We start from the raw sequence: 23,475 nt of genomic DNA on the forward strand, positions 1-23,475 counted from the left end.
ATTCTCCCAGACATGACATGTCTATTTATGATTTTGGTGTGCTGCTAATTGAGCCAAAAATAAAAGGTGCCTATTAAAATGGGTGAAATAAATGACAAGTCACCATGAGCAATAAAACTAAAAGAAATTTAAGTTTTTTAGGAGTAATACTTTAAATTAAGCTTGGTGTTTTAACTATAAAATGAAAAGGTCTGATCAATGATCATTGAAGCAACTTAAAATGATTTCACTGTTCTTTTTTAAACAAGCCCAGTTTGTATTTTTTCTATACCATAAAAATAAAATCAGCAAAACCACTGATTAGACCAGACTCCTACCTTTATATCCTGTGGATTGATATTAGGATTCGTTTGGCACTGCAGAGGTCCCAGAGTTTGAATATGGAAAATGTAGAGAAGAAATTCATCCCGGGCAGAGAAAGGCCAGCCCACCTCCAGGATGGTGTCACTGATGGTACTTGGTCCAATATTGTGCAGCTGTAAACAAGTGACATGTTATCTAATGACACAGCAGAAGGCAGAGAGATGAAATCAAACTCCATATACTCTAGACCCATTTTAAAAAGCATGTATTATTGGTTTTAACTCATCTGGACTATGACTATGGAAAATTAAGAAATTCAGAGTCGAAATGGCAAGAAGCACTCTGAAAGCATCGTGGGCTGGTGTTTAGAGAAAACTCTTCAATCTGTGAAGCTCTAAGAGTGGATTTCCTCAGTGAAGACCATACTACCCTCGTCTGATAACTGTGATGCTGGCTTTAAATTTATGTTAATTTAATCGTAGTGCTAGACATTTTAATTTTGATTATATGCCTTCAAAACTTAGTGATTCTCTCTTTACATTGAAATCTGCCTCCGCTTTCTTGACTACTGACTGTCAATTGCAACCATATGTAATGCACTCTCTTTCACCCTCTGGAAGAATGTCCATCCATTAATTGCCAAGGCGGGTCCATGATCACCACAGTTCATTTCAAGTGCACGTTTCAAAGCTGAGCTCCTTCCGTTTCCATCAGCAAATATCAAGGCAAGAAAGGCCACATCTCATAAAGAGATGAACGTTTTTTAACACGTGAATCCTGTACTTGGAGGACACAAAATTGTTTGCCCAAAACACCGAGTGCATTTACATTTATTACAGTTTTTTTAAAGTCAGCAGGGATTTTCTTCTGTCTTTTTCTTTTTTTCTCAGTTCTGAAAATTATAGTGATCTATAAAACAATGGATAATTGCTTTTGCTTATTCGATGACCTATTTAATTCATCTTATCAAAGAAGTTTGGCAACTGTTGATATAGTATATTTTGAGTCATGGGATTAGCAATGTACGGAATATTTGATGATTGCTTTTAGCACTACCAGTAACTACCCTAAACTTTTATGATCCACATTTATGCTAAGATTTGAAGCAGAACTGCCCTGAGAATGACTGAGTCTGAATATATTTTCATACTTTAAAGCTTCACCATTCTTGAGCAGAAACCAGCACACACAACTTTATTATTTGACAGCTTTTTTCCTTTTTCTTTTTTCCAGTGAGGTTCTTAATCAGAGTGGCCTTGGAGACTGTGTTATCCTTTTGCTATCAAAAGAGCTTAAGGCAAAGCTTTGATCCAGCTTTGGACAAGACTCCTGAATCTGGGCCACAGGTTGGGAGGATGACGGAGGGTTTCATGCTGATGCTGCCAGGAGTTGAAGCGTCTTCCCCACGTTTGTAAACAGTTCATCACTTTTGAAAAGGCTTTATTGTTAATCTTAGGGGATGTTATTCATGTCCCTTGTAGCTTGAGATGAAAGTCATAGTCAGAATTACTAGATTAGAGGCATGAGTTACATAGGAAAGGAACAGAAGGCATTAGTCGAGAAGGAACCTCAAACGGAATGCCTCGGAACATGGTTTTACCAAAATTCCATGCCTGGTTCCTTGAAAACAAATAGGAATAACTACTCTTTACTGCTAGCACTGACTTTATTTAAAAAAACAAAAAAACAAAAAAACAGAGCAATACCAAACAAAAACCTGAACAACTACTAAAGTAGCCCTTTGCTATATGTTGGTTTCTTTTTAGAAAATTATTTATGTTATTTTTTATTATTATTTTTAGAGATTGGGCCTTGCTATGTTGGCCAGGCTGGTCTTGAGCTTCTGGCCTCAAGTGCTTCTCCTACCTCAGCCTCCCAAAGTGCTGGGATTACAGGCTGGAACCACTGTGCCCAGCCATCTGTGTTGGCTTCTAACTGAAAAAAAGTTTAAATGTTTCAGGTGATGGGTCAGCAGATCCTCTCCCTGTTCACAATTTAGTGCCTGAAATGGGAAAAGAACATCAACTCCTTTTTATGCATCACTGGTTCACTTCTGGAAAATATTTTACTAATCAATGAACTATTTAAAATCTCAGAATATATTCATTTCCAATTTGGGTTCTTTGGATGAAAAGTAAAATTATTTTTATCTATGTACCATATTCCCATCTCATATATTATATATGCTTTTATTTTATTTTATTTTATTTTAGAGACATAGTCTCACTCTGTCGCCAGGCTAGAGTGCAGTGGCACGATCTCGGCTGACTGCAACCTCTGCCTCCCGGGGTCAAGCAATTCTCCTCCCTCAGCCTCTCGAGTAGCTGGGACTACAGGCTTACGCCACCAAGCCCAGTTAATTTTTGTATTTTTAGTAGAGATAGGGTTTCACCATGTTGGCCAGGATGGTCTTGATCTCTTGACCTCATGATCCACCTACCTTGGCCTCCCAAAGTGCTGGGATTACAGGCATGAGCCACCACACCCAGCCGGTTTTATATCTATATATCTCTCTATATATTTATCTATCTATCTATCTATCTATTAGCACAATAGTGAATAGTTCTTAATATTTTCTGTCTAGTACCTTCTAGTTGGTGACCCTCAGTTTAAAAGATGGGTGGGTTTTAACGATATCTGAAATATAGGAAAAAATGAAGTAATGTCTAGGAAGCTAGCCATTTTTATGTCTAGGTTGTCCAAATATTTTAAAAACGGAAATAATTAAAAACAACAATGACAACAACAATAACAAGGTAAAGAGTTTTCACCATGTAATGGCTCTCATACTAAGGAACAAGTGATTATATCCAGGATTAATCAACAGAACACCCCACTACACCCCACTGCAATATGATAGCATCACAGCACAAAGCTAGGCAGTATATACAGCTCAGAACTTGGACTGATGTCTTTTAAAATGCCATCTACTGTAGTCCTAGCACTGTGAGGGGCTCAGGTGGGTGGATCGCTTGAGCTCAGGAGTTCGAGACTAGCCTGGGCAACATGGCGAAACCCCGTCTCTAGAAAAAAATACAAAAATTAGCCAGGTGTGGTGGTGTCTACCTGTAGTCCCAGCTACTCAGAAAGCTGAGATGGAAGGATTGCTTGAGCCCAGAAGGTCGAGGCTGCAGTGAGCTGTGACTGAACCACTGTACTCCAACCTGGGAGACACAGCAAGACCCTGTCTCAAAATAATAATAATCATCATCATGCTACATAGAATTTATTTGCACAGGGCTTAAGAATAAAGCCCTAAGACAACTTTCACATAGACAATGGCTACCTCGTAAATATGTTCCACCAATGGTCCAACCTCCTCCTCTTTGTGGGGCTCCTCTTCTGGTTCCCAGTTATGAATGGGTAGAACAATCTGCGGAGGGTGTGACACTCTGCAACATGAAATGTCCTGTTAATTGTTGGCAGTGGCCAAGGTAAAGAATGTTTTACTAGTGGACATACACTAACAGAAGCAGAAGAAAGTGGCTTTCAATTTATTTGAGTAGATATTCCCTACAGGGAAAAATATTGAAAGTGACATCCAGTAGAATGACTACAGCCATGGTGAAGGATCTGAAACTGCTACTGTAGGCTCTCCAGCCCAGAGGGCAACGATTTTATAGCATCTCATCTCATGGGCACTAAAGAAGAGAGTGGAGAGTGTTCCTGAGTTGAGATGAATAACCAAACCTATATATCCATCTATTTCACATGTGAGAACGTGTGTGTGTGTGCTGGGGCGGGTGGGGGGGGGGGTTATTTCATCCCTGCTTTAAGCCGTATCAAGAAATGGGACTCTTTTTTGTAGATTAAAAAAGTCTAGGATGCTGTGTGTTGTGTTAAATGTCCAGTTATGAAGAAATATAGTTTCTGGTTGAAGTCATCAGAGTGGAAAAGTGGTCATTGTACATTCCTCCTTCCTATATTTCTTTGGCTTCCCGGGAAAGCTAGGCCCAGAGCCAGAACAAAATAAAGTGTGATTGAGTTATAGAGTGGTCTTATAGATATCTCAAGTGTGAGAGAGAGACAGAGAGTTAAATGGTGTAATTAAGGAAGTAGGATATTAACTTGACATATGATTATTTTTTTTCCTGCAACTTACACCTAGAAAATGAGCATTGGATAAATGACATACAATACATGGCATTATTTCATATAAAAAGCTGATTACAAACTAAGTTGTTATTTTTATAAAATCTTAAGAAAGGTAGTCCTCAAAACAAACCAATGTCTTCTAGCAGTTTTTAGGTAAAATGTCATAGTGCCCTTTTGAAGGTATCCAATAATTAACATGGCCTCTGGCAACTTCAAATGTTAGCAAAGTTTATTGGGTTATATTCTGACCCTAGGGCAAGTAATTTAATTTCTGTATATCTCTCTTTCTTCATCTGGAAAATTATGATAAACTCTTTGGTTTGTGTACCACAAATGATTGGAAAACATCTCAAATGCTTTTGGTCAAAGTTAATTTGACTACATTGTTTTCTAGGAATGACTACATTTTAAAAACAGACAACCCACAGAAATGTTGCTAAATTGCATAGCTCTTTGCATATGTCCTTACTGTGCAATGTTAAATAAGAACAGGGCACAACTTTGCTGGACTGATACCACGAACATTTCTACCTTTATATTGGTTTGTCATTATGCTATGTTCCCTTTTCTTACTTGGTTTGATTAAATCATGACAGACTCCTTTCATCAGAGAGAAGCCCAGAGAGCCTGGGTTTCTATTCCTGTCTTGACAATCTCACCACCCAAAGCCGGAGTTTGCTTTCAGCTTGGCAACAGAGAGTTGAGTTTGTGTTCACAATCCATTGTCCATTGTGAGGTTCTAGGGACACTTTTATTTATTTATTTATTTTGCATAGAGAACAAACACAGCACAGAAGCTGAACACATTTTCTCTGAAAACTTTTGTTTTTATGGTTATCAATCCACAGGACTGGTCATAAATTCCCTAGGTTCATAGAATTATACGTATTTGAATCTTGACCAGTACTATGGAGATGATATCGTCAAAACCCTTCATTTTATACATGACAGGAAGACTGTTGTACAGGAAAGTAGAGGGTTAGTTGCAGGTGAGATCTAGAACTCGGATCCTAAGTATTAGCTACTCTATTTCTAATATAAAATGCACCATCGGGGCTCCTAAGCTGCAGTGGTATTTAGTGAGGATGACTTAAACTTCCTGGCATAGTTCTGTAACAAAAAATCAAATAGAAGTCTATGAAGAAACACATAATCTATCAAAACATCATATCAAAATCATTTAAAAAGCATGGGTCACAAAACTCAGTTATTTACCCTCTGAAGACTACTTCAAATCCAGGGAAACCATGGTAAAGAATGGTTCTCTAAAGATCTCAACTAAATCAGTGTTCATGGTTTTCAAAGTGAATTTTTTAGAAAGAAGGAAGAAAGCAAGCAACACAGAATATATTGAAGTAATTTGCCTAGGATGAACAGCCAGTGTGGTAATCTTACAACCCTCACTGCATACCCTTCCATCCTAAGATGGAAGCTAGACCATTATCCCAGTGAGACACTCAGATAGGAAGAAGACTGGGGTACTGTTAATGGTAACAACAAACATGAGAAATGCATTTTGGGAGAAGCAAGGAATTAGTTTTTTTAAAAAAATTAAACATTATTTTGAGATAATTCTAGATTCATATGTAGTTGTAAGAAATAATATGGAGAGATTCCATGTACTATTTAGCAGTTTCCCCAATTGTAACAGCTTGCAAAACCAAAATGTGATATTGTATGTAATATCACAACCAGAATATTGTCATTGACAGAGTCAAGAACACTTCTATCACCACCAAGACCCCCTTTTATAGGAACATCCACTTCCCTCTGTCCCTGTCTCCTCCATATCTCTTGGCAACCACTAATCTGTTCCTCGTTTATATAATTCTGTCATTTCAAGAATGTTATATAATTGGAATCATACAGGATGCAATCTTTTGGGATTGGCTTTTTTGACTCTGCATACTTCCCTAAAGGTCCTTCTGTCGATTGTTCATTCCTGTTTATTGTTTAGTGATATTCTATGGGATGGATGTACCATGATTTGTTTAACTATCAACCCGTCAAAGGACATTGGGCTGTTTGCAGTTTCTGGCCATTATTAACAAAGCTGCTATAAAGATTTATTTATGGATTTTTTTTTTTTTTTTTTTAGGTTTGCAGCCTGAGCATCATCTTTCTTAATCTCTTTTTCCTTATGATGCTTTTTTTTTTTTAAATTATACTTTAAGTTCTAAGGTACATGTGTACAACGTGCAGGTTTGTTACATATGTATACTTGTGCCATGTTGGTGTGCTGCACCCATCAACTTGTCAGCACCCATCAACTCATCATTGACATCAGGTGTAACTCCCAATGCCACCCCTCCCCCCTCCCTATTTATGGATTCTTGTGTGAACTTAAGTTTTCATTTCTCTGGAATAAAGGAATTAGGTTTTCAGTAAGTTGAAGTATATACGCAATCAGGAAATTCAAATCTGAGGATTTGGTAGTGTGTTGTGAATCCTGTTTCAAATCCTTGTTTTCAAACCCTATCATTCCCAAATAGCAAAGACTACCACGTATTGTATGGAACAGTCTTGACCCTACCTGCTGTGGACGGTATCCTATGCAAACCTCAGTTGTTCATGTTTGTGGTCTCTCTTAGTGCATACCCATTCAATCTTGATTATTTTACAAAATCTGCAATCTTACTACTCTTCATGAACTCAGTGTATGTGGTGCTGTCTCTTGTGGCCAAGTTCACTTCTCACAGACATGTGCTAAACTGATCCTTTGTACCACGAAATGCATACAGATCTGCTTAAAGATGATGTTATCTAGCTTTGAAAGAAATGGAAAAATTCTCAGTATTTTTTTCCCACTCAAATAAATAAATCCATTTTTGTTATTTTTTAATTATAAAAAAAGTAGATAAAAAACTGCTTAAAATAAAGCATGATAAATTACATCAGAATAAACACCACGGACCAAAAAAAAAAAAAAGAAATTTCCGGGAGAGAACATGGAAGATTTTCAAACAGTAGCTGTTTGTTCTTTGATGTATTAAACATTGAAACCAATGTTTTGCTGCATATTTGCAGGAAAGAGTTACACTATGTAAATGGCTAAAAAGGATTTTAACACAGTCTTAGTGAATAAACTGTGGCCAATTGTTGGACATTAATCTAGCTATTAAAGTAACCACATTCATATGAGAAACCCAACTTTAATGATCTGTTTTGATTATTGGCAAAAGTGAATAGAAATTTCCTTCTTTTTTTTATTGTAAGTAATGACAGTAATATTGAAAATATTAATCTCATAAAATGGATATTGAGAATAAAGATAGTTATATTCAGCCATTAGTTGTCTTGGATTTAGTTATGTCCTAACAAATAGAAATATTTCCCAATTTTTAAATTTGTTTTGGAATTAAGAAACAGTTTCAACTTATTTTTGGCTAGAAAAACTAAGAAACACTAAGCCTAAAGAAGGAGACAAAAGTTCATATACATTAATTATAAGCTTTGAAAAGATATAAAAATAAGATAGTAAAAAATAATGCTTGTGTTTTTTTCTCTGATTTTTAAAAATAGCAATTTTCTCATCGAGAGAGATAAGAGAATGAAATTAGAAGTCAACAAAAATAAAACATCTAGATTAGCTCCAAATATCTGTAAATCAAACAAGTCACTTCCAGTGAGTCAACTCATGACTAAGGAAGGAGTCACAAAGAAAACTAGAAAATATTTTAAGCTGAGTTATAACAAAAAACCCAACATATCAACATTTTGGTATGCTGCTAAATTTATACCTCTAAATGCTTATATACAAAAAAAAGTCTCCAGTCAAACATAAAATTTCTGCATAGAAGAACTAGAAATGGGAGAGAAAGTCAAATCCAAAGAAAGCATGAGAAAGGATAACAAGAAAAACTGAAACCAATAAAATAGAAAAAAAGAAAAGAAAAAATAAAGAAAACAAAGAAAAATTAATAAAACAAAAAATGGATTCTTTGAAAAGATCACTAAACTCTAGCCAGACTGATCAGAAAATGTTAAAAAAAAGAAAGAAAAAAGGAGAAGATATAAACTACCCATTTCAATAATGATGGAGAAGACATCACTAGAAATCCTACAGCTATTAAAAGGACAGTGAGGGAATATTATGAACAACATTATGCCAATACATGTAACAACTCAGATGAAATAGACAAACTCCTTTAATGAGAAACTACCACAGCCCATTCAAATAGAAATATATATTATAAATAACCTTACGTCTAAGAATGAAGTTGACTTGTTCAAAACCTTCCTACAAAAAAATCCCCACAAAACCCTCCAGACTCAGAAGTCTTCATTGAATTTTACCAAATATTTGAGGAATAAATAATACCAACTCTACATGAATTACTCCAGGAAATAAAGCAGATGAAGGAATACTTACAAATCATTTTATGGAGCTAGCGTTCACCAGATACCCAAATTAGAAAAAGATATCGTGAGAAAGGAAAACTACAGATCAGTACTTCTTACGAACATAGATGTAAAAGTCACTAATAAAATTTTAGCAAGTCGAATCCCAGAATATCTAAAAAGGATAATCATCAAGACTAAATGTGTTTCTTCTCCAGAATGCAAGTTTGATTTAAAATTCAAAACCAAAAATTAATCAGTTCACCACTTTAATGGATAAAAAAGGAAAACAATTTAACCATCTTCATATACACAGAAAAAGCATTTGAAAAAACTGAACATACATTCATGTTAAAAATTCTCAAGAAAAGTAGAAATAAGAGAGAACATCCTCAACTTGATCAGGGGTGTCTGATCAACAAAATCCCTGCAGCTGGCATCAAACTTGATAGTAAAAGGCTGAATGGTGTTCTTGTAAAATTGAACAAGGCAAGGATATCTCTTTTTACCACTTCTATTGATCATGCACTGGTTTTGCTAGTCTATGCTATAAGAGAAGAAAAAAAAATGAAAGGCATAACTATGTAACAAATAATTTAACCTTATCCAAGAAGAGGTCTGGCCTTGGCCCTCAGCTTCTGGGGGTAATGCCTAAGCTCTTGGAATTGTATGCCTGATAGGAATAGCTTTGCTTGCCTGGAGCCTTGAATCACAGTGGATATCCTAACAATATGATTTAGAGTGGGGGTTGTTCGTACCAGAAAGACCAACAATGTGATATAGAGTGGAAGCTTTGGTCACATCATATCAATCAACTTGGAGACTGAGATCAATTATATGGGCAGATGATCAATCACATGGGCAGATGATCAATCAATCATGCCTATGTCGTAGAACCCCAGTAAAAACTCTGACCACTGAGGCTTGCATGAGCTTCCTTGGTAGGTGATACTCCATGCATATTGTCACATGTCAATAGCAGAAAAGTAACATCCCTTAACTCCACAGGGGAGAACAATGGAAGCCCTGTGTTTGATCCTTTTCCAGATTCCACAGTATGTATTTCTTCCCTTGACTGATTTTAATGTCTCTTCTCTCTGTAATAATCTCTGTAAGTGTAATAGCTTTCAATGAGTTCTGTGTACTTCTACTGAATTTTTGACACCGAGGGTGGTTTTGGGAATCACGTGAATTTGCAGTTGGTGTGAAAAATGCAGGTGATCTTGTGTGGGGACTGTCCCCTCTAACTTTATAATTGGATAAACTTTTGCGTATGCAGATGGGAAAATAAGAAAAAAGTCTTTATTCACAGACAACATAATTTTATAGAAGATACTAGGAAATATGTAAACAAAAAGCTACTAGAATTTACAAATGAATTTGTCAAAATCTCAGGATACATTCCTATATTTCAAGCCTTATTATTATATAGATTAGATAGCTGTACATACATACATACATACATACATCAATAGAAGAGAATAGCAAATCCAGAAATAGACTCTCACATATAATAATGGATTTTCAACAAAAGTGCCAAAGTAATTCAATGGGGGTAAAAATGGTCTTTTCAACAAACGGCATTAGGTATTCATGTGTAAAAGTGGGTCAGGTACAGTGGCTTATGCCTGTAATCCTAGCACTTTGGGAGGCTGAGGCAGGAAGATTGCTTGAGGCCAGGAATTCAAGATCAGCTTGGGCAATATAGTGGGAGCTCATCTCCAAAAACTTTTAAACATTAACTTGGCATGGTGGTGCATGCCTGCAGTCCCAGCTGCTTGGAAGGCTGCAGTGGGAGGATCACTTGAACCCAGGAGTTGGAGGCTGCAGTGAGATTTGATTGCGCCACTGCACTTCAGCCTGGGAGATAGAATGAGACCTTGTCTCAAAAAAAAAAAAAAAAAAAAAAAAAAAAAAAAGACCCTGGGCCCTCACCTCACACCAGATACAACAATTAGCTTATAATTATAGCTCCAAGTGTAAAACCTGAAATTATACAACTCCTAGAAGAAAATACAGGTGAAAATCTTTGTGACTTTGGAACAGCGTTATTTCAAATTAGGACACAAAGAACACAAACCATTAAAAAACCAACTGGATTTCATCAAACTTTTGCTCCTTGAACATCGCTATTAAGGAAATATAAACCCAAACTGTATACTGGGAGAAAATAATCACAAGACACATATTTGGTAAATGGCTTTTTATCCAGAATATACAAAGAACTTCTACAACTGGATAATGAGACAGAAAACCCAATAAATGGGTAAAAGATTTGAAGGAACACTTCACCAAAAATGAGATATTGATGGCAAATAAGCACTGAAAAGTTGCCCAATGTAACTAGTCATTAAGCAAATGAAAACTAAAAACTCAGCGGTACACTATAAGCTTACTAGAATGACTAAATACAAACCAACATAAAGCACATGCTGGGAAAAATGGTGCATGACTACAACTCTCATGCATGACTGATGGGAGTGAATAATGGAAACAGTATAGCCCTTCTGGAAAACAGTTGCACAGTTTCCTGTAAAGATACACTTATCATACAACTCAGTAATTACATTTGTGAGAGCAAATATTCCAACAAAGATCTGCACATGAATACTTATAGCAGCTTTATTCTTCATAGCTCAAACTGAAGACAACTCAAATGTTCACCAACAAGTGAATGGATGAACAATTCACTGGACGTCCATCCATACAATGGAATACTTCTCAGCAGTAAAGAGAAACCATCATAGCAAAGACTTGGAACCAACCGAAATGCCCATCAATGATAGACTGGATAGAGAAAATGTGGCACATATACACCATAGAATACTATGCAGTCATAAAAAAAGGATTTCATGTCTTTTGCAGGGACATGGATGAAGCTGGAAACCATCATTCTCAGCAAACTAACACAGGAACAGAAAACCAAACACCACATGTTCTCACTCCTAAGTGGGAGTTGAACAATGAGAACACATGAACACAGGGAAGGGAACATCACACAGCGGGGCCTGTCAGAGGATGCCTCGAGGGTTAAGGGAGGGAAAGCGTTAGGAGAAATACCTAATGTAGATGACGGGTTGATGAGTGCAGCAAGCCATCATGGCACGTGTATACCTATGTAACAAACCTGCACATTCTGCACATGTATCCCAGAACTTAAAGTATAATAATAAAAGTATATATATAAAAAGAAATTGTCTACTGATACATCCAAGAACATAGATGTTTCTCAAGTGCATGAGGTTAGGTGGAAGAAGCCAGCATCATTCCCAATGACTTATATGACATTATAGATCATTCTGGAAAAAGGCAAAACTATAGTGACAGAAAATAGGCCAAGGTTGCCAGGGTCTCGGGGTGGGGAAGGGTTGATTATAAAGTAGTCCAAAAGAACTATGTGGAGTGATGGTACTGTTCTATATTGTATGTTCTTTCCATGTCATAACTTCTTCAACTAGACACCTAAAAAGGATGAATTTTACTTTATGTAATTTATATTCCAATAAATCTACTTTTGAGAAACCCCACAAACTCCATAAACTGTTGAAAGATACTGGCAATCTTTGTAACTGATATAGGATTAGTGCCTAAACTCTAGAATAGAAAAGACTTTCTATACACTAATGAGAAAAAGTCAACTCTTTTAGTAGAACTATGTGCAAAAAAGGCTGGGTGTGGTGGCTCATGCTGTAATCCCAGCACTGGGAGACCAAGGCAGGTGGATCACCTGAGGTCCAGAGTTCAAGACCAGGCTGGCCAACATGGCGAAACCCCATCTCTACTAAATATACGTAACACCAAACTCTTTTTGGTATTGTGTACCAGGGGACTACAAGTTAAAGTAAGGTACCATTTCTTATCCACCATTCTGGCTCAAAAACCTGATCATGTTGAGAGTTAGCTGACAGTGTGGGGAAACGGAAACTTCACCCACTTCTTACGGGAGTGTAATTTGGCATAAGTATTTTGAAAAAGACTTTGGTATTATGTCGTAAAGTTAAATACAGCCTACTCTCTCATCCTGAATTTCCACTTCTAAGCATATCCTCTGCTGACGTTCTTCTCCATGTGTACTGGAAGATATGTACAAAAAACAATTGCAAAAAGGTAAATAATAAAAGCCCTGCATTTTCATCAAGAGTAGAATAGATAAATAAATTATGGTATATTTTTGCCAGGCACGGTGGCTCAGGCCTGTAATAATCCTGGCACTTTGGGAGGCTGAGGCGGGCAGATTCACCTGAAGGCAGGAGTTCGAGACCAGCCTGGTCAACATGGTGAAACCCTGTCTCTACTAACAATACAAAAATTAGCCAAGCATGGTGCATGCCTGTAATCCCAGCTACTGAGGAGGCTGAGGCCCAAGAATCACTTGAACTCAGGAGGTGGAGGTTGCAGTGAGCCAAGATCAGCCTGGGTGATAGAGTGAGGCCCAGTCTCAAAATAAAGTAAAATAAGATAAACTATGATATAGTTTTACAATGTAACACTCAGGCAGTTGATATGAATGACTTACAGGCATGTGCACTAAAATGAATCTCAAAAACATTGGTTTGAATGGAAAAAAATCAGAAACATACATAGAATATGATTTTATGTAGATAAGTTTCAAAAAACAATATCCCAGGCAGGATAGATAGCATGATCATTTCAAAGCATGAGCTCTGGAGACTGTTGCCTATATTTACATTCTGGCATTTTCTAGTTTAACCTTCAACTCCTTGGGCCACAATTCCCTCACCTGTACAAGGAGAATACTAGTTCATTTTAAGATGGGCTAACTTGGACTAGCACCCAGAAAGGAACGGTACATGTTAGACATTGCTATTATTCTCTAATCCGACAGGGGGCGCCCCAGCGGCACCAGGACAGCAGGGCAGGACCCATGGCAGCACTGGCTCTGCCTGCAGAAATACCAGCTGTCATCACGGAAGTTTGTAAACCACCGTGGAAAAGGAAGGAAACCAGGATTCTGGAACCCCAGTGACAACTTGGTCCAAAATACCAGTTGACATTTTTAGCCAATGTCATTGTTTTGAAAAACAATGATTTGTTTGTTCTAAACCAGATTGTGATTTTCTGAATCCGTGATTGTTCTGAAAAACCAGAATCATCAGAAAAAAAAAAAAAAATCAATGAAGTCCAACTTCATTCAAGATAAGAACTACACACAACCCATTTCTGATTTCTTTTTCCCCCAAGCATGGATTTTGCAGCTGGTTGTCATTTCCTTGACCCTTCTCCCCCTGTCTCTCAATTGATTGCTTATTGGCACCTTCCTTAAAGAATAAGACCAAAGAAAAAAGATATCCCAATCAACCCTTGCATCTGAGAGTTAGTCATTTATTAAACTCCAGATGTGGCGTGGTAAGGCTAAAATGTCATCATGCTAAAATAATTATTGGAGAATTGAGACTTTTTTTCAGGGAATCACATGGTTGTCTACTTTATCGGGCTTCTTATCAACTGGTTTTTATAGTTTGATTACTGCACCGTCAATTTGGGGAATAAAGTGATTTCTTTTTTTTTTTTTTGAGACGGAGTTTCACTCTTGTCACCTAGGCTGAAGTGCAATGGCACGATCTTGGCTCACTGCAACCTCTGCCTCCCGGGTTCAAGTGATTCTCCTGCCTCAGCCCCCTGATTAGCTGGGATTATACGCTTGGCTAATTTTTGTATTTTTAGGAGAGATGGGGTTTCACGATGTTGGCTAGGCTCGTCTCAAACTCCTGACCTCAGGTGATCTGCTCACTGGATTACAGACATGAGCCACCACACCCGGCCTAAAGTGATTTCTTGTTTTGATATTCTTGGAGTTACTTATTATTTAGGGTTTACTCTGCTTTCCAATGGAAGGCTAATAACAATCAGTAGAAAAGAGTGAAAATTAATATCCAAAATGAACTGTGATCTCTAATGCATCAGGAAAATTCCACATCATTTTCACTAGTATTTTATCTTAACCCTACATACAGAAGGCTATAATACTATTACAATGCATTGCTTACTACTTACCCTCTTATTTCCACCTGCGCTACAGCAGTGATGTTGATTTGCAGGCTCACAAAATTGCTGTCTGGATTGTCCTTGTTCGAACTAAAACACAGGGACATGTGATTTAAATCTATCTGCTCAGATGTATTATTACAATATATGATCATAAACATTCTGTATATCACAGGAGCAACACATATTACTAACCTGATCATTCAGGAAACAAGTGTATTCATTCTCCAAAATCATAACCATTTGTACAGAGAAATGCTAAGATCTTTGAGGATCAATAGTAATGTAACAACTATCTATGAAGAGACACTCTATCTGGAAATACAATAGATATCTGGATAAACTAACACTTCTTTTTTTTTTTTTTTTTGAGATGGAGTCTCCCTCTGTTGCCAGGCTGGAGTGCAGTGGCTCAGTGTCAGCTCACTGCAACCTCTGACTCCCCAATTCAAGCAATTCTCCTACCTCAACCTCCCAGGTAGCTGGAACTACAGGCACACGCCACTATGCCCAGTTAAGTTTTGTATTTGTAGTAGAGACGGGATTTCACCATGATGGCCAGGATGGTCTCGATCTCTCTACCTCATGATCCGCCCACCTCAGGCTCCCAAAGTGCTGGGATTACAGGTGCGATCCACCATGCCTGGCCAAAACTAACACTTTTTTAAATGGCTAAACCAAAAAGGTATTGAACTGAGTTCATTTTGCAACTTCTACCTTGGACAAATTCCTTAACAACTCTGTGCATATCATGTTCATTGCCCATTTAATAGGAAGTGACAGCACAGCCAGCTCCTGATTTTTCTTGCTAATAAAGAGAAGAGCTGGCATGAATAATGCAGAGAAACACATAATCAAAACAGCATTTGTGTTTGGCTCTGGGATGCATCATACCATACATTGGCTTGGCAGCAATTTCATCTTCCTTACGGGCTATTTCTTAAGTTAATATTAAAATAAGCATATATTCACTGCATACTCACCAGATAACTAGGACAAGGAGTTGGAGGGTATTTTAAAAGACCAGTTTAAATTACACACTTTTCATTACCCACAATGCCCTGAATATAGACCCAAGGAAGTTGGGAAGTTCATAAACAGGCAATTAGGAGATGACATGGATATTTACAAAATGCATTAAGAGTGTCTAGATAGAATGTGTGTGTTTAACAATACTTCTTTGAACAGTGACAAAATTATTTTTTAAGTTTGCTGGGGTTTTTTCTCTCCAGCAAATATAATTAGATATGAAACAACTTTTAAAAATGCATGGGTTTCAAAATGCATGTGCTATGAGGAAAATAAAACATACTTTACAAAGAGTCTCAACCAGTAACTGGGTTTTGAAGGCGGCTTCCATCTGCATTTTATAATCCTAATTATGCTTTTACTGAAGTCACTAAAAACTTAGGCAGCTTTTAGCAAACCGAGACACAGCCACATCACCACTAACAGGTCATGTTTACATTCAGGTGTCATTAGGAAGAGAAGGCGTCCTCTTTTTGTCATCAAATCTCACTCTGATTCGATGGACAAGCTCTAGCACCAAGAGGATGGTAACGGGGTAGGTTCTGACTAGCTTTTGAAGCTTTCCAAATGTGAAAGCTGGAAAGGATATGATAAAATTCTGCTTTCAAAGCAGGAGGAGGCAGAATTGTTCCCATGATGCTTTTGAGAAGTCCTGGCCGATTGTATATACTGATAAGAAAACTTAAACTGCAACCACACATAAAAGATATAAACAGGCAAATGTCAGGCTCATTTCCTGGAATGGAGCATCGCCACTAAACCCATGACTGAGCTTAAGGGACTTGTTCCAGAGGCTGAACCCCAGTTTCCAGGCCATTTTATTAAGATCACATCTGGGGAGGATCAGTCAACTAAAAAAATGTCTGTGTGTGTTTTTAAAGCAGTATTCTGAATTCTAACCACTAAGAAGTAATTAAGTAATTTTACTTATTGTAGACTTTATGGTTCTAAATATATTATGAGTAATTCTTTAGTTTGGAAATTTAAATATATTTTTACCACAGATTAACCAGACTTTTTTCTATTTCTAGTTCACTACTGCTTGGCAGCTGTGGAAATTAGAATTATGAAAAAACAAAGTTTCATATATATAAGTTATTGCATAATTCTATTGTATTTTCTTCCCAAGTGGTTTAAATAACACACTTTTCATTACCCACAATACCGTGAATATGTAAATAGACATTGAATATTGAAATTATCCTTGAAAACAAGTCTAACACTAGGCTTTTAGAGGCTGTTTTGAAATGCAGCAAGAACAGCAGCAGACTCTGAGTCCAGACCTTCTAGTCGGCTAATCAAAATCATCTTTTGTCACACAGACTTGCCATGACACTTGCTACTGCATACCAGTGGTGTCAGCAAAATCTCCTGGTAAGAAAGGAACCAGGCTTGATAAATAACTCGGATGCTTCCTTGACCTCTTTCCTGAAAGGAAAGCTTCCTCACTAATACCACTGCTACATCCAAACAAGCCATCCATCACCGCCATGGAAGCTGAACTATTTAAACTGTTGGTGCTGGTTCTACACAAAGAATGATGAATTTCCTCTCTACAACTGCACCCTATGTTATATACTATGGATAGACTTGTTTTTCACTTTATTACTCCGATGCTATTTTCTTTTTCCTTACTATTTCCTATTTCCTGTATTCTAACATTCCCTCTATGCTTTCTGTGGTCTTTGGAATGTCAGCAAAGAAAACACAGTATTCATCTCACCATTACTAAGGAAGCAACTCTGAGATGGTTACCAAGACCTGTTTGTATGTGGCAATTGCAATCTGAGACCCGTTGGACACAGGGAGGAAAATGTTTATGTCATGTAGAGTGAGGGCATGGAGAGATCGCTTAATGCAAATATTTGGTAACAGGAAATACTTTAAGTTTATTGACATATAAAGCCCATTTCTCTCTTGACTTCTATTTGTGGAAAAGGGATTCATTAAATGCAGGTCATGGCAGTCAATATATGCCTGTAAGAGTTTAGACTTCAGAACATTTGGTTTAATTTATTTTTGGTTTAAACACATTTAAACCAAATGCAAAACCATCCATCTACATCCTTATTTACAGCTTTGGAGTCAGCCAGCAAACCATGCAGATAAATACTCAGCTCTCAAATACCCTAGTAACTGAATTTTTACAGTGTTTTACTCAAACATTGTATTCTTTTTTTTTTTTTTTTTAAAGATGGGGTCTCACTCTTATCACCCAGGCTGGAGTGCAGTGGCTCAATCTTGACTCACTGCAACCTCCGCCTCCCAGGTTCAAGTGATTCCCCAGCCTCAGCCTCCAGAGAAGCTGGGACTACAGGCTTGCACCTGTACTTTTATTAGAGAAAAGGTTTCACCATGTTGGCTAGGCTGGTCTCGAACTCCTGACCTCAAGTGATCCACCTGCCTTGGACTCCCAAAATGCTGGGATTACAGGCATGATCCACCGTGCCTGGCCTCAAACACTGTATTCTTGCTTTTATACCTATAACGTATGTTTTGGGAATTTAATGCTGTATGTATATTCCAGTTCTTTCTGCATTTCTGCATTTTTATATTTTTTTAGGGTAATGTTAAAATAGTCATAAGTAGAAATGGAATGTAATCAGTCATGACCCTTTGTTTTAGATAAAGGGGAATGTTAAAAATGTGGCCATTTCTGTTTTACAGCAAATTTGGCACTTCATTACTGCATTCATTATTTAAATGATGATCTACAGGATGGACTTAGGGAAAGCATCTAGAACACTACCTAGTGTCTTTTGCTTCTTAGATGAACTACTAATTGCATCCATTCTCTTTTGTAACTTCAACCAACAGTGAGGAGGAAATATCAATGAATTTGCTTTGTACCAGACTTTCTTTCTATACAAAGGTTGTGTATTTTATGAGAGATGTATCTTTCCCCAGGTGACACAAAGCTTCATGTCAGTGGAGGATCAATGGCACAGACAATGATGGAGAGGAATAGAAACTTCAGGTTACTGTCTGGGGGGATGGTGGTACTTTGCCAAGACATGTTTTCTGTTTTTTTGTTTCTGTTTTTGTTTTATTTTTCTTAAGATACTTAGAAATATCAACAGATTTCCAAAATAAAAATATTTAGGGCTTCCTAAACCTTTAATATATTTTTATAGATACAAAGAAATGATTTAACATGCTTTTGGTAAAATGAAGGAATATTACAGAAGAATTCATTCCATCTGTATCACATCACTAAATTTTATCCAGATTTTAAAAACCTAAAATTCAGCAGAAAATGTCTAAGTTAAATTCAAGAAAGACTTCATTAAGGTCAGAAATGAATACCTAAGGTAAGTTGAGAAAACCTTCCTCCCTAGATATCTATCACAAAGTTTGGGGTGGGAGAGTAATTTGTGACATGGGTTGTGGATTTTAAAAATCTGCTACATTCTTACAGACTTTATACGTTTTTAAAAAATTCTAAGCCTTTTGCTGAAGTAGTTATTTAAAAAGTAATCCATTGCATGGAGTCATTATTCTAAAAGTTATCACACTCTAATGATACTTCTTGCAAGATATTAAGATAAACTTAGAAATTAACCATCTTGCACACTAGTATTTGAGACTCAAATTGTGGATACTGACTTCATATTCATTTAATGGTTAGAGCAAGGGTTCAACATGCCAGGCAAGGTATAAATAAATACAGAAGGCTTACATGTCCTGTTTATATCAGTGTTTTTCAAACTTTTTAAGCTGCAGACCACAAAAAATATATACATCTCACTAGACATCTTACAACACATATTTATACTTACTGAAAGAAACATTTCATGAGCTGTGCTAGTATATACTATACTATATTATATTATATTGTATGTTACTTTCCATTCAATTTCCTTTTAATATGGGTCTAGAGCCATTAAACTGATTCCATTATCCAGTTAATGGGTTTAAGTTCACAGCTGGAAGCCCCGGCCCAACTGCCACACTACTTTCTTCAAGTCTTCTTTTTCACAAAATATTATTTTCAGCCACAAAGGAGCAAACAGAATAGGTGGTAAGAAGGTGAAGTCACAGTTGAATTCTCGAACAGTGTCAGCCTTAGAAAAGAGAGGCAGCTACTTATATGGCTCAGCTTATCATTGCTAGAGAAGGGTTTGCCCTTAAAATAGAGTATCTCACCTGCATCCTGCCACAGTGCTCACAGGTAAGCCATCAGAGATTCGTTCATTCTTGGAAATTGAAGAGACTTCAGGATTGCCAATGCAAAATCTATGCTTTTTTTGCACAGATTTTGTTCTCAGGGACTAGCTGATGCCCAGCTGAGAGCATGGAGTTAGGGTGGGGAAAGGCATGTGCTTTGGAATGAGGAAAAGCGGAAGTAAAGCAGGTGGGAGGCTGCCCAGGACAAAATTTTGCTATCTCATAACTTGGTCTATATAATGTAATCTCTTTTTCAAAACCCCTAAAATGTTGAAATTACTGAAATAATTGAGGAAAACAAAGACTAAATGGGCTGTGAAAGTCTGGGTTCTAATTTCAGATGAGCTTTTAAGGCCAAGGACCTTGACAGGTGGCATCATTTCACTGTGGATCTCTTTTCTGTTGAATGCCGTCAATAATATAGGCAGGTAAAAGTCTAACCTTCTGATTTGGAGATCGAAGTTAATGCTCATGTTTGTTTTCTCGAGACGTGGAACTGCAAATCGGAGGCCCAGGGAATACTAAAAAAGAAAATAAAATCACACAGGACACAAAGTTATTACATGAGAGTAGCTTGTACACAACATCAAAATATTTTGTAAGTCATTCCTGCAAAACCCCACCCTGGATCACTGTAACTCTCTCCTTTGTTCTGCTTCTAACCCAGGTGGCTGAGAGCCGAGAGAAGTCATGCAATGAACTGCAGGCCCCAGAAGATTCAGGTTACAGTACAGGTTGTTTCTCTCTCTCCATTTAGTTCTGTACTGCCTCTTCTCCTGCCACCTTTTTGTGTGTTAAATTGAAAATAATCCAAATACATGAGAAGACACTGATTGATTGACTGATTGATTGATTGAGACAGGGTCTCGCTCCATCACCCAGGCTGGAATGCAGTAGTGCGAGCGTGCCTCACTGCAGCCTCAACTTCTGGGCTCGAGTGATCCTCCTTCCTTAGCCTCCCAAGTAGCAAGGGCCACAGGTGCACACCACCATACGATTAACTTTTTTGTTATTTGTAGAGACAGAGTCTAGTCTGGTCTTGAACTCCTGATTTCATGCAATCCTCCTGCCTTGGCCTCCCAAAGTGCTGGGATTACAAGCATGAACCACCACACCTGCCAGAAATTGACTTAGAAAACTATGATGCTTCTGTTCGATGGACATTTATGTAGTCATTGAAATTATAGCTGTGAAGTCAATGCAACAATATGGAAAATGCTTCTAATGTAATAACGATCAACAATGAATGAAGGTTACAATGTTTATGTGCAATGCTCCTCAGCTATGGTTTTAAAAGTCTACAAATCAAAAAATTCTTCTACAGTACAGGAGCGTGGATGTATTATAGGAAAATGTTTCAGAATAATATGTTCTAGTTGAGGTTACAGTTACATGGATTACTTTTTCCTTTTAAATTTTTCCAAATTTTTAAAACTGCATTTATTATTTTCATAACCTGTAAATAGATAAAAACATGGGGAAAATAAATTCAATGGTGATATAAATAAGGAAGTAAAAATAATAGTTAACATATCTGTAATATTATGTTACTTACTCTTCCAAGCACTGTACTATGCCTTACACACATGATCTCATGTAATCCCAAAAAGCACTCTGGGGTAGGGGCTGTTGTTGCTGACATTATACAATGGAGCAGCAACCTGAAGATTAGAGAGATGAAGTACCTTGCTCCAGGTGCAGTGCAAATAAACCACAGAGCTAGAATTTAAATCCCTGCAAGCTAACTTTCAAATCTGTTGTCACAGCCACTATAGTATCAGAATCAAACCATTAACAAAAACTCATATTCACATGAAGCAGTAATAATAGGAACTAATAATAAATCATCTCTTTTGTCATAAATCAGCAGCACCAGTTCACCAGCCCTTGCTGAATGTGCTTCAAATCACGTACCATCCTAATGGCTTTATATTTGTCATATCATTCATTGCTCCAAACACTCCTATAGGTAGGTGTTTTCTCATTTTAGTGTGACTTGCTCAAAGTATCACAGCTGATAAAAGGTATAGTCGGTATTTAAACCCAGATGTGTCTTAATTATAAGGCATTATGTCCCAGCAAGGATTATTTTATTTTTTGAGACAGAGTCTTGCTCTGTCGCCCAGGTTGGAGTGCAGTGGCATGATCTCAGCTTACTGCAACCTCCACCTCCCGGGTTCAAGTGGTTCTCCTGCCTCAGCCTCCTGAGTAGCTGGGATTATAGGTGTGCACCACCACACCCAGCTATTTTTTGTATTTTTAGTAGAGATGGGGTTTCATCATGTTGGCCAGGCTGGTCTCATACTCCTGACCTCGTGATCCACCCGCCTTGGCCTCCCCAAGTGCTGGGATTCCAGGCGTGAGCCAACGCACCTGGCCAGATGAATTTTTTAATAATTCCAAAGGAGCAATTTTCTATCAGCCTCTTCTCTCTTTTTCAGAAGACTTTTAGCTTTTACTTGCCTTTTCTACTTGAAGAACTCCTAAATCACGCCTCAAAGCTCAGGACAGGAGATATCTCCTGTAATACATTCTCTGATTCTATGGGCTGGGCCAGGCAAAATTGTTCTCCTTTTTATTCTCTGTCTCCTTTTTTACCACTCTTCCACCACTCAACTTATGACACTGCTAATTTTGAGTTTCTTATTGAGTGAAGGTTGTGTTTTTATCTTTATATTGCCAGACTCTAGCTTAGAACCTGGTTTATAGAAACAGTGCAATAAAAATTGCCAAAAGAGGCTGGGTGCAAGGGTGGCTGACTCCTGTAATCCCAGCACTTTGGGAGGCCAAGGTGGGCGGATCACAAGGTCAGGAGTTCAAGACCAGCCTGGCCAACATTATGAAACCCCATCTCTACTAAAATACAAAAATTAGCTGAGTGTGGTGGTGAGTGCCTGTAATCCCAGCTACTTGGGAGGCAGAGGCAGGAGAATCGCTTGAACCCAGGAGGCAGAGGTTGCAGTGAGCCGAGATTGTGCCATTGCACTCCAGCCCGGGCAATAGAGTGAGACTCCATCTCAAAACAAAACAAAAAAAATTGCCAAAATTGCCAAAAGATGAGAGTTTGTTTTTGTTTGCTTATTTCCAGTGATAGAAAACTTACTGTATTGCAATAGAGGCTACCTAATGTTGGTTTTCATTATAGAACAATCAGCATGGGACAAAGACCCATTGAAGATATGACAATTTCATATTGGTAAGAGGTGCATGTGTCCTTAACTAGTACCAAACACCAGATCTCATGGCATTGATTTTAAAGCGCTTTCACTGACCCCACCATTTAAAAAAAATTTTCCCACGAGAAAATTTGCAACTTCTTATGAATCTTATGGGCATATAAATATCTTATATTACTATAGCTACTCTATGGAAATGACTTTACTATTTAAAAATCAGAAGTAAAACTTCTGAATACTACCTTGAATATTTTGTTAAGTTAAAATACAAAGTCACTTGAAAATGATTTTCAAAAGATATTAGATAGAACTAAACATTCCTGGCAATTTATGATGCTTTTAAAATCTTTAGCACTGC

The 23,475-nt window shown here is 37.5% G+C and overlaps 1 protein-coding gene across 1 annotated transcript in view; it reads right to left on the minus strand.

Annotated features, from left to right (window-relative positions):
- The window catches only part of ITGA8 (integrin subunit alpha 8), a 196,569-nt gene that overhangs the window by 54,198 nt on the left and 118,896 nt on the right, over nt 1-23,475 (minus strand). Inside the window, 4 exon segments of the mRNA XM_050803292.1 lie at nt 318-476; nt 3,590-3,695; nt 14,755-14,835; nt 20,383-20,462. Coding sequence (XP_050659249.1) covers nt 318-476; nt 3,590-3,695; nt 14,755-14,835; nt 20,383-20,462 — 426 coding nt within the window.

This window comes from Macaca thibetana, chromosome 9, assembly GCF_024542745.1.
Source record: "Macaca thibetana thibetana isolate TM-01 chromosome 9, ASM2454274v1, whole genome shotgun sequence".
Lineage (NCBI taxonomy): Eukaryota > Metazoa > Chordata > Mammalia > Primates > Cercopithecidae > Macaca > Macaca thibetana.